The sequence below is a fragment of the Cervus canadensis genome, chromosome 1 (assembly GCF_019320065.1).
Source record: "Cervus canadensis isolate Bull #8, Minnesota chromosome 1, ASM1932006v1, whole genome shotgun sequence".
Classification (NCBI taxonomy): domain Eukaryota; kingdom Metazoa; phylum Chordata; class Mammalia; order Artiodactyla; family Cervidae; genus Cervus; species Cervus canadensis.
The window spans coordinates 112574974-112588091 of record NC_057386.1 but is presented as its reverse complement, the minus strand read 5'-3'; the positions used below and the strand labels follow the sequence as shown (position 1 = coordinate 112588091).

The following is a 13118-nucleotide window of genomic DNA, read 5'->3' as shown; positions in this document are numbered from 1 at the left end:
AATTTACATTAGCATTATTTTCACAATTAAGACTTAACTTAGAAAACATTAAGCAATTCTTTGTTGTTCATAAGAAACCTAAACAGTCTAAATCATTTCTATTTGCTTTATTTTAAATCAACTACAAGGTGGATGGTAAATATTGGTACATGCTGACCACCAAAGGGCAAAGATTTCTCATCATCTCCGCCTCTCTTTTTCTCCATCTCTGTAAGTTCTATTGGCTTCTCCCTCAGACGTGCACAAAAAGCCTCTAAGGTCAAAAAACCTTCTTAGTGACTCAAACCTCATTCTCCTTGGCTTCTCTGATGCAAGTGATATGCCTTCTACATACTGAGGTTCTCCTCTCCCTGAATGAACTCCACCTGGATCACCTCCACCCTCTGTGATCTTGACTCAGGCTCCCTGACTGGCTTTCCTCTCTTACCTTATAGGTGTCATTAGGACGATGCCACCTTAATACTTGTTTCTAGTTCTATTTGTTCATGTTACATTGAGAGGAACACACACTGGGCATGTCCAGAACACACATGTCACGTTTGACAGGGAACAGGTTTTGGCTAGTTCCTCCTCTCAGCTTTCCTGTTCCTTTCCAAAGGCACCACTATGCTTCCAATCACCAAGGCACAACATCTTGGCATGAGCTTTGACTCATTCAGTCTAATCACATAAACTCTTACTGAGTTCTCATCATGTCTAAGCAGTTACACTCAGAGATACAGAGACCATGGAGTTGAATGCTGTTCGTTCATACACCTACCGTGTTTTAATCCAGTGGCGGTAACTATATAAGTACACAAATAACCATATTTTATGATTGAATAGAAATAGAATAAGAGAAATTTTAAAAGTAGACTGAGGACTCAGACAAGGTAAATAACTTTTCTTGTTATCAAGAGAGGGCTTCAAGAAGTGAATGGTGTCTGGGATAATACTAAGAAGATGGGCAAACTTTAGACAAGCAAGATACAGACACAGAAGTTCTTCTAACTGGAAGAAATAGCTTGAGAAAATACATTAAAGCAAGAAAGGACAGCCGGGGGGCTTGATTAGAAAAGATGGAAAAGCAGTTTTAGGTAGAGTTTGGACAGAGGAGCAGCAGAATTTAAAAATGGAAACCACGACAGGCCCCGTTCTGAGGTACAGTTTAGGAAGGTCAGTCTACTCTTGACATGTGGGTTGGAGGAAACATGGGAGGAGGGGATGGTAGTGAGGAAAAGCCAACTAGTTGGTTATTGCAACAGACTGGGCAACTAGGAAGGAGCGAGAAAAAGAAAAAACTTCAGTGAGAATATTTATTTGACAACGGCTAGACTGAGTGTCAACTGAAAAAAAGGGGGTGGGGTGGGGTAAGAAATCAATGATGACTTTAGATTTCTAAGTCAGGATGGTATAACCAAGCTGAATGACAAACCCCTCCCTCCCTAATGTCTGCATTCTAATCCCAGGAAGCTGTGGGTGTTACTTTACAAAGGGGATTTTGTTACAAAGGGGATTTTGGAGGTATGATTAAATTGTGGATCTTGAAAAGAATATTCTGGATTACTCAAGTGGGCTTGATGTAAACACAATAGCCTTTTTCAAAGAGGGATACAAGAGGAGTTGGGTGCGAAGAGAAGGTGATATGATGACTCAGAGGCAGAGACTAGAGTGGCACACCCTGGAATTGGGGGAAAAGGCCACCAGCCAGCAAACACAGGCAGCCACCAGAAGCTGATTCTTCCCTAGAGCCAAGAAACCAGGCTCGCCGACATTGACCTCAGCCTGGTGAAATGAATTTCAGACTCCTAATCTCCAGAACTGTAAGAGAAACCATTTGTGTTGTCTGAAACCACTAAGTTTGTGGTAACATGTTACAACAGCAATAGGAAATTAATAGAGATGACTAGAAGAATGGGGCTGTAATCAACAGAATAAAAAAGCTAGGAGAAGCAGTTAATTTAGGAAAAAGATATTTCCCATTTGGACTCACAAACTTAGTCAGATCAGCATGAAAATCAGATGAAGCATCCACTAGGCAGCTGAAAATGTGAAAACAATCTCAGGCAGCAGGTCAGACCTGGTGAAAACGAGTTTAGAAACAATGTACGCTGAAGCAGCAGCTGAAGGTATGGTGGTGTAAGTGATAAAGAGCCAGATACAAAGAAAGAAGGGGAAAGAATCAGGAACAAAATACAAGAACTCCCACATTTAACACATGGCAATACAATGGAAAAGGGCCATTAAAAATAAAGTAGGGAATCTGAATAATGACACAGAGGGAAGCCCAAGAGGGAAAGTGGGCTAAAAAAAGCAGGTGGCAAAAAAAGATATACATTATGATCCAAGTTTTTAAAAAAGGAACAACCTGTACATACATGTGTATATTTACACATATGATTGTACTACCATGTGTTTATGTGCATAATAAAAAGGCCTGGAAGGAGTCTAACCAAATTGCTCACAGTAGTTAACTCTGAAGAGTGGGACAGAAGAAAGAATGTAAGGGGTGCACCTCCTTTTTCTACTTTATACCCTTTCATAGCGTAAGAATTTTTAACAAAAGTAAGTACCACTTTTGTAACTTTTAAAATTGCTTTTTTTCCCCCTTAAAGAAAAGCCAGTGAAGATGGTACAGAAAGAGCAGCCAAGAAGAAAACAGGACAGTGGTGCTTCCCAGAAACTGGAGGAAGAGAGAATTTTACGGAAGAGTAAAGCCTGCCAAATGTTGTATACTGATTAGGGAAATTTAGAGGTGAGATCAAGAGATCTCTAAACTGAGCCATCAGGAAATTACTGTTGATCTTTTTCAGGGTACAAAAGGTACATATCAAATTGTACTGGGTCAGGAGTCTGGCAGGCTACAGTCCGTGGAGTCGCAAGAGTCGGACATGACTTTAGCGACTAAACCGCCACCAAAAATGAGTCCATCCTAGAGGAAATCAACCCTGAATATTCACTGGAATGACTGATGACGAAGCTCCAATACTTTGGCCACCTGATGGGAAGAGCCAACTCATTGGAAAAGACCCTGACGCTGGGAAAAATTGAGGGCAGGAGGAGAAGGGGATGACAGAGGATAAGATGATTAGATGGCATCACTGACTCAATGGATTTAGGTTTCAGCAAACTCTGGGAGATAATGAAGGACATGGAAGCCTAGTGTGCTGCAGTCCATGGGGTCGCAAAGAGTCAGACATGACTGAGCGACTGAACAATAACAAAACAGATAGAAGGAGCTCCACTTCCAGTAATGGAGGAGCAGTTGCTCTCAGACACACCCACGACAAATAACGGAGTCTGACAGTGGGCAGGGGGCAGGTGTGGAGAGGGAAGGGGAAGGAACTTACCCAGAAACAATGGAGGACAACCAAAAGCGATGAGAGACTGTGAGCAAGGTTGGAGTTGACTCTCTACAGAAGGGAAGGGCATTAGGTCAGCTTCCCGTTTTTGAAATGCCACAGGGCATTTTGTGGTGGCAGGGACCAGATGGCAAACCCCATCAGAGCTATGCGGTGAGGCTAAAACTCAGTATATATACACCATCTTTCTGGTTTGAAAACACAAAGGCAAAATCCCAGAGAGAGTCACAGTGGGGAGCCTTGAATTCTAAGTATAAATTCTACACAAATCTCTGTTTAACTCATGAAATACGCATGTGTGTGTGTGTGAGTCACTCAGTCATGTCACTCTTTGTGACCCCTATGGACTGGGGCCTGCCAGACTTCTCTGTCCATGGAATTCTCCAGGCAAGAATACTGGAGTGGGTTGCCATTCCCTTCTCAGGGGATCTTCCCAACCCAGGGATCAAACCCAGGTCTCCTGCATTACAGGTAGATTCTTTACTGCCTGAGCACCTGGGATCTAAGCAGCTCCGTGAAAGCTGAAAGACTGAACAGAGATTTCAGCTGCCTGAAATCACAGGGAAGACAGAATCTGGAGTTTGAACTAAGTTAACTGGTAAAACAACAACAAACGTCAATACTGTTAAGAAAAATATATCAGAATCCAGAGTCTTTCTAAAATATCACTGACAGTGTTGGATATAATTCACATCAAAAAGTACGTTAAAATGTGACTAACAACTCAAAACAAAAGGCAATCAGTGCACAACTCCGTGACTACACTACAAACCACTGAATCACACACCTTAAAGGGGTAAATAGTATGCTATGTGAATTATACATCAATCAAGCTATTAAAAAATAATGACAACAACAGGCAATCAAAAGGGTGTAGCTCTGAGATGACCCACATGGAACTAGAAGACGAGATTTTATATGCTTTTGTAATAACTAGGGCTGCCTATGAGAAGGAAAATATACATGTAATGAATTTTTTGGCCACTCCAATACTTGGTTACAGTTAAGACCTTTATATATTTGGATGAATTTATAAGGAATGGTAAGAGGTGGTGAGTATTAGGATCTGGCTACTTCTTAGAAGATACTGGTAGCTTCCCTTTCATTTAAACCAAACATAGTTTTGTATCTGCATTTCATTCCCCTTCTCTCTAATTAGATAAATCTGCTCACTCTTCTCTCTAGACAGATTAAAAGGTTGGGGTGTTTTGTTTTTCCAGTATTTCAGCATTCTAATGCTCACAGCGCTGGGATGACAGAAAGGATCCTGTGATTTAGAGCAGGCAGGCTTCAAGGAAACATAGCTGAAGGAAAAATATAACACAAGCAATGAGGACTACTGAATATAAACACACAGATTCCTGTCAAAGACAGTGGTCACTCCAGCAACTCCCAGTCCGTGGCCCTGACCCCGGTGCCGCAAGAAAGCCTGTCCTTACCCAGGTTGGAGGACGCACGCCCCTCTGCAGCCCGGTCCTTGAGATCCTCAGCGATGCCCAGCTGCTGCTCGTGGTACTGTTTAGCCCTCTCCAAATCCTGCATGCACCTGGCAGCGTGGCCCAGGCCAGCATAGGCCCGCATCTCAATGGCCTTCTCCATCAGCTCCTGCGCCAGCTCCAGCACGTAGTTGTGATAAGACATGGCCTTGTCAAAATTCCTCCTGTAGTGATAGGCACTGCCCAGATTGCTGTAGGCCCGGGCCTCTTCTCGCTTGTTCCCCAGGTCCTTGGCTATCTTCAGATGCTGCTCATGGCACTGCACAGCATTCTCAAAGTCACCCATGGCAATATACACAGCTCCCATGTTGCCGAGTTCTCGGGCTTCAGAAAGCTCATCTTTGGATTGCTTGGCAAGAAGAACACACTGTTTGTGACTGGCCAGTGCATTGGGGTAATCTCCAATGGCTGTGTACACGTGGCCCAGACTGCTCAGGGCTGATGAAGCTGCCTGGAGAGAAAGGATAAGGAAGAGAAAGCACGTCAGAAAATGGCTTTGGTTTGTTTCAGCAAATAAAATGTTTGAGAGTTTGCCTGTAACCATCCAATACAATTTCCAGTAGTGTCTCTATCAGAGGTCTGCAGACCTATGCAGAACTGAAAAACAGTGCTTCCACTCAGCAAGTTCCTAATAAAAGACAACGGCAATTCAATCAGTAACTTCCAATACCGAATCTCACAGAAACAGGTTGTGTGTCATATAACCTTCATCTTAAAGACCTGACATTTTTAATATTGTGATATTATATCTCTGTTAATAGCTATTAACCTCTGCAGTTAGAAGAAAATGTTGAAGAAAATAAAAATTAATTATTACGTTATATAACACAGGACATTCATAGGAAACTCCATGCACGGCTCTTTGCACTCCTTGGCATTTCTCAATTCTTGTCTTCTCCCAAAGCAAATGGATACACTAGCAGCAAGGGAGATATTAAGAATGATGGCTGATAATTCTGTGACCCAGGACCCACTGGAGGGTCCTGTCCTCTTATCTTTGCCCCCTCAGTGTGACTTCATCAGTGCTGGCTATGGTGGAGGGCTTAGATGAGATGAGAACCAGAGGAAAACGACAGAGCTACAACTACATCTCTGAATGGGGTGGTCCCCACGGGACCCCACCCTTTTTGCGCTTTGCGCTCTGCTGTTCTCGTCTCTAGCCTCTTCTGGCCTCAGCCTCTTTGCAGAAAGATACTATCTTCCCGGTCGCCTCACACTGCTTGCCACTCGAGCAGTTCTTGTCTAAAGAAAAGAACATGACCTCTTTTTTGTCTTAAAGGTTTTAATGAAAATGCCTTTTTATTGGTATAGTGAACCAAAGGGAAACAAATATAACTAAGGAGATGTTACATGGGTTCTAGAATCTTACTAAGTGCAGACAGTCTTAGATTCTCACCTCTAGTTTCTAACTCCTTTGCAGAGACATAAAAGGAAGTCACACTGCACGTTTCCTGCCCTTCTTTTCATTCAGCAACTTGCCTGTCCTCCCCTCCCTTTTCACCAAACCTACAGCTGGAGCCGCGTAGCCCCCTTTCTTTGGGATGCTCCCTCCCTCTACCATGAACATGTGATCCTGGCAGAACAAATGGTAAAATAAACTCTGTCACAAATGGGCAAGCAATCTTCATGTGGGCCCCCAGGCTAGGGAAGGCCATCCCACCTTGGAGTGAGGGCACTGTTTTATCAGATGTGTTCCACATCTGTGTGCTTCAGAACACATTTACTAATATTTTATAGCTGTGAGTGATCTGCTACCTTATTTCTTTGCCTCTGAAATAAAGACTTGAGACTGACCATCTTCACGATGCTTGCAAATTGTATATTTGCCAAAGGTTCCACACAGCTTTAAGCTGCTTTTATCATTTCACAGATGGTCCAACAAAAAGACTGAGGAAAACAGAGAGGAAATAAACACTTTGAAATGTACTTTTTTGTTTTTTTTTTCTGAGTGTTGGAGAGCAGAAACAATTCCGTGAACATCACAATCCTGCAGCAATGTGATTCTGGCAGAAGCAGCAATGATGTCACCCAAGAGCATGCCACTTGGACATGAACTGGCCTCTGGTTCCTACTTTGGGAACCTCTTTGGGATCAGAGGTTAAGACTTCATGTCAGCACATTGCACACGGGCCTTTCTACTGCTCACAACTCCCCACCTCATGCGCAATGAGCTTCTATCCTCCTTGCCGCAGGCCCAGGGGCTCAGTCTCTCTCTTTTCCTTCTGTAACTGGCCCTCCCCTCCTTACTCTCAGGGGTCCTTCTGTGCCCAAGTGGGGCTAGAGAGAACACAGTCCACAGACCCTCCCATCTGCAAATCTTTGTTGCTCTCAAAGTAAAACACATGGCTTTTTCACTCTGGAGCTAGTGTAACTTGGAATCAGATGCACGTGGTTCAAAACTGTACTGCTGTTTCCGAGTTCTGGGATCTTTAGAAACTTCACTTTCCTGAGCCTCGGTTTTCCAGACAGATGTTTCTAGGACCCAGCAGTAGGCCAGGAACTGAGTGTTTTCAAACTTAGCCATGAGCCTCTGTCAAATGTGTAAACCATAAATAATTCACTAGATAATTCCGAACAGTAGGTCTGGCTGGCGGCAGTGAGCCCTTGAACACTGCAGGGGATAGACTTATAAGGCCTGGGGCAGGAACAGCACCCCAGGCGTCACTGTTCGTAGGAACTTCTGGTTTATGGCAACTCCAAATGACAGCCCAGGGATCTTCTGCTTCCGGTTCTTCATTTCTGTAAATGCCAGAGAGACATAGCAGCTCATTTGCTCAAGCTCTCCTGAACATAAGGAAAGGGAGTACTGGGGCGTTTCCCTTCTGGGGTGTGAGGGAAAGAGGGAACAGTGACTGCATTAGCTCTTCCCTGGCACCTGCCAGTCGCAGGGAGCACCATCAGGCTGCAACTCCTCACGCGGGTGTCCTGGAAACCAGCAGCTCCAGACAGGACAATACGGTCTGTGAAGCACACATCACAGCCTCCGAAATGAGAAAGGCTGCTTGACATAGTATAGGAATGGAACAGGATTTAGAGTCAGAGGCCCTGTCTGTGTCACCCTGGTAAGTCATTCAACTTCTTCACCTATGTTTTCTTTATATGTAAACTGTTCTGATAATAACAGCATGTGTACTTCTCAGGGTTAGGATGGGATCAGATGAAGCAGTACATGCAAGTGTCCTGATTAAACTGTGAAGTTCTCCGTAAACACATCACTAAGGTGTGGATGGATGTTTTATGACTGCAAGCTGGCAGGGCTGAGCTCTGCTACCAGAGCAGAAGCTAGTAACAGCACTGAAAACATCAGTCATTGTGACCAAACATCTATATTCCTATCAGTTGCCACTGGAAATGAAGGCCAGTGTTTTACAGCCGCTGGGCAAATAACATGTGATGATATTTATGAGCTAAGTGAATTACAAATTAATCACTTGTCTTTGTTCCTGTTCCTTCAGAACAAGCTTAGATCTGAAACAATAGTTTCAGGCTGTTAACGAGAATATGAAGACCCACTATCTAGGGGACTCATAAGCCCCACCTCAAGCAGATGCTGTACTTGCCACTAAGGTTCACACTGCCTTTGTATATTAATCTCATTGAGATTTCTGTGCTAGAATAGCAGCAGCTGCTTCCCACGGTGAAAACATTTTGGAACATCTGTATTTGAATATCAAAATGCACACAGTTATGCTAACAAACTATCCAGTTGGAATAAGACAACACTTTTCTCTTTTTACAAAAGATAAATTACTCACGTTCTTGCCAAAGCATGATTTCCAGCTGCAGACTTCACACACAAGAGTCATTTACCCCTTGCTCTGTGACCTGAGTATTTGCAGAAGAACTGCACCTGACGAGTCCTTTCATGGGACATGAAGCTAGAAAGGAAATTTGCTCATATTTTTTCAAACCACCTTTAAGGACTTTCAGTTTAGGACATAAAGTAGACAAAGTCTAAAACTACCCGGGTTGCAAAAAGTTGGACATGACTTAACGACTGAACAACAGCAAAACTACCCCAACTATAACCACAGTGATGATAACTACTATCATCACTATATCATCAACAATAATATTAAACATTATTTTGAAGAATTAAACATGCTTTCCTTCACAGCTAGAATGTTTTTCCCCTTATTGTATGTATTTTCATAAGGGTTATATTTTGTGGGATGATTAAACACACATATAGAGAATATTTGACATAATTGCTGATTAATTGCATATAGTTTTAAGAACAGGGGAAATACTCCCACAACTAGTGCCAGAAATACACTTTTTCATCTTTACTGTCCCAATCCACACACACCTTGTATCCCTTGCCAGTTCAGCGCCCATGAACCCAAGGCATTGGGTTAACCACCTGCAACCCAAGAGGCAGAGGGATGGAGAAGAATAGGGACAGACTCTGGAATCAGGCATGCACGGGTTCAAAGGAAAAACTACGTAATATTGCACAAGTTATGCCACATCTCTGAGCCTCAGTTTCTTCATATGTAAACAGGAATACTGATATTTCACAGTGCTCTGATGAGTACAATGTAAGATAGAAATTGTAAAGAGCCCTTTTCAGGGCTCACAGAAGATGCTCAAAATGTTTCATTTTCATTTATTTACCTACCCTAACCAAGACAACACTAGTGTCAATCACTCAGTCATATCTGACTCTCTGCGACCCCATGGACTGTAGCTCTCCAGGCTCCTCTGTCCAAGGGATTCTCCAGGCAAGAATACTGGAGTGGGTTGCCATTCCCTTCTCCTGGGGATCTTCCCGACCCAGGGGTCTCATTTCAAAGATGGGGTAGAAGACAGATGACCAGAAAATAGAACATGACATTACATTACCAAAACTAAAAAGACAACACAAGAATCTTGTCCCACTGATGATGGGGAGGGTTATTATCTTCATATGCTAAAGCATGCTACTCACAATCAGTCAGTCAGTTCAGTCGCTCAGTCGAGTCCGACTCTTTGCAACCCCATGAATCGCAGCACACTAGGCCTCCCTGTCCATCACCAACTCCCGGAGCTTACTCAAACTCATGTCCATTGAGTTGGTGATGCTATCCAGCCATCTCATCCTCTGTCGTGCCCTTCTCCTCCTGCTCCCCATCCCTCCCAGCATCAGGATCTTTTCCAATGAGTCAACTCTTCGCATGAGGTGGCCAAAGTATTGGAGTTTCAGCTTCAGCATCAGTCCTTCCAATGAATATTCAGGATGGACTGGTTAGATCTCCTTGCAGTCCAAGGGACTCTCAAGAGTCTTCTCCAACACCACAGTTCAAACTCTTCTGCTAAAGTAGGCATAAGAAAATTCACCCTTTACTCCAGGGCATTTTAGAATCATTGGTATATGCAATGCAAAATGCTGGTAAAAGGACTTTAAGTGGTCAAAACTGACAAAGATACTTGAGTGTCTGGGGTCTTTTTGGGTGGTTCATTTCCTTAGTCACTCATATACTCAAGAAAACTCTCTAGACTTAACACAAACAGAATCAACTAATTTTGACAAATGAGCAAAAGTAATTCAAAGGTGAAAGGACAGTCTTTTCAAAAAATGGTGCTGGAACAACTGGACATCCAGATGCAAAGAAAGCGAATCTAGACACAGACTTTACACCTTGCATACAAACTGACGCAAAACAGATCACAGTACATGTAAAATGGAGAACTATAAAACTCGTTAAAGATAAGAGAAATTCTAGGGGACCTGGAGTTGGCAACGAATTTATAGATAAAACACCAAAGGCATGACCCATGAAAGAAAAAATTACTAAGTTGGATTTCATTAAAATTAACAACTGTGCTCAGTGAAAAATATGGCTAGGAGACTGAGAAGACAAGCTACAGGTTGGGAGAAGATATTTGCAAAACATTTATCTGGCAAAGGACTTATATCCGTATCCAAAATATATCAAACATTCAAACAAACAAACAAAAACCCTTAAAACACAACAAGAAAACAATCCAACTTTAAAATGGACAAAAAACCTGAAAATACACTTCACCAAAGAAGATACAGTTGTCTTCAGTATCCGCAAGGCACTGGATCCAGGACTCTAGCAGGTACCAACACCTGTGCATGCTCAAGTCCCTCATGTAAAATGGTAAGGCATGTACATATAACCTATGCACATCTTCCCATATTCTTTAAATTAACTGTAGATGACTTATAATGCCTAATATAATGTAAATTGGGCTTCCCTGGTGGCACAGTTGGTAAAGAATACACCTGCAATGCAGGAGACCTGGGTTCAATCCCTGGGTTGGGAATATCCCCTGGAGGAGGGCATGGCAACCCACTCCAGTATTCTTGCCTGGAGAATCCCCATGGACAGAGGAGCCTGGCGGGCTACAGTCCGCCTGGTTTGCAAAGAGTCGTACATGAGTTAGCAACTAAGCACAGCACACATAATGTAAATATGAGGTAAAGAGTCACTGGTGCATGATAAATTCAAATTTTGCTTTTTGGAACTTTCTGGATTTTTTTCCCAAATATTTTTAACCTGTGGTTTGTTGAATCTATAGATACAGAACCCATGGATATGGAGGGCTGACTATATATAGATGGCAAAGAAGCATATGAAAAGATGCCCGCATCATGTATCATCAGAGAACTGCCGAGATACCACTACACACCTATCAGAACAGTGAAAATCCAACATAACTGACAACATCAAATCCTGGTAAGAATGTGAGCAATAGGAACTCTCACTGATTGCTAATGGGAATGCAAAATGGGATAGCCACCTTGGAAAATATTTGGGTCATTTCCTACAAACATACTCATAGCATATGATCCAGTAATCATGTTCCCAAGTATTTACCTTAAGGAAATGAATACTTATGTCCACCTAAAAACGTGCACATGTATGTTTGCAACACCTTCGTTCATAATGGTTAAAAGCTGGAAGCAACCAAGATGTCTTTCAATAGGTGAACAGATAAATAAAACCTGGTATATCGTTAGAATGGAATATTATTCAGCACTAAAAAGAAATGATCTGTAAAGCCACAAAGAGACATGAAGGAAACCTTAAATGTATATTGCTTGATGAAAGATTCCAGTCTTAACAAACTACACACTATGTAATCCCAACTATATGACCCTCTGGAAAAGGCAAAACTAGAGAGAAAGCAAAAGGATCAGTGGTTTCAGTGGGGGGAGAGGATATAGCACAGGGGGTTTAGGGCCATGAGACTATTCTGCAGGACATTATAATTATGTACACAGTGCATCACATGTTGGTCAAAACTCACAGGTTGTGTAACACCAATAGTGAACCCGAGCGTAAACTATGAACTTCAGTTAATAATAATATATTAATTGGTTTTTCAATTGTAACAAATGTACCACATTAGTGTAAGATGTTACTAAGAGGGGAAACTGAGTGGGAAAAGAGACGGAATGTGAGAACTCTCTGTACTATCTGCTCAATTCTCTGTTAAATCTACAATTGCTCTAAAAATGAAGTCTATTAGTTAAAAAATTAATAAATAAATTGGATTTTTCCTCACTGTGGGAGTGGGCAATTCTAGGAAATGGAAGCAGCACAAGCAAAGGCATGAAGTATGACAGAGTGTATAGTGACTAGAGACCAAAAAACCAGTTAGACCTGGGAGTGGGGATGGTACTGGAGAGAAGTCTATAAAAGGTAAGTTTGGATGAATTCTGTCTATCAATTTGTAAAATCTAAAATAGGGGGAGGAGCCAAGATGGCGGAGGAGTAGGACGGGGAGACCACTTTCTCTCCTACAAATTCATCAAAAGAATAACTGAACGCAGAGCAAACTTCGCAAAACAACTTCTGATCGCTAGCTGAGGTCATCAGGCGCCCAGAAAAGCAGCCCATTGTCTTCGAAAGGAGGTAGGACAAACTATAAAAGATAAAAAGTGAGACAAAAGAGCTAAGGACGGAGATCCGTCCTGGGAAGGGAATTTTAGGCGGCATTGCTTGGGGTAGGGTCCGGGCCTGAGTGCCCTGAGGACAATCGGAGGGAGCTTCTGTGAGTTGCCAACTCGAACTGTGGGAGACCAAAGGAGAGAGAGTAAATTAAACCGCCCGAACACACTGCCGGCCATTCGCAGAACAAAGAGACCGAGAAAATCCAGAGAAGAGCTCGCAGGCTGCGGACCGGCCCAGCCCCGCCGGAGGCAGGAGGCAGGGGGGAGGGGAAGGTCGTGGCGAGACACAGGGCGCAGGCACCCGACCGCCGCGGGCGGGGACTGGGGCTGGGGACGCGGAGGGCAGAAGGCGCAGGCACCCGATTGGCGCCAGAG

At 43.0% G+C, this 13118-nt stretch overlaps 1 protein-coding gene across 7 annotated transcripts in view; it reads right to left on the bottom strand.

The window, feature by feature from the left end:
* The window catches only part of TTC28 (tetratricopeptide repeat domain 28), a 570331-nt gene that overhangs the window by 150120 nt on the left and 407093 nt on the right, over positions 1–13118 (bottom strand). For all 7 annotated transcript variants that reach the window (XM_043437597.1, XM_043437608.1, XM_043437613.1 and 4 more), the window contains one exon: positions 4781–5288. In XM_043437597.1, the coding sequence (XP_043293532.1) occupies positions 4781–5288 (508 nt within the window). The remainder of the gene's footprint in view (positions 1–4780; positions 5289–13118) is intronic.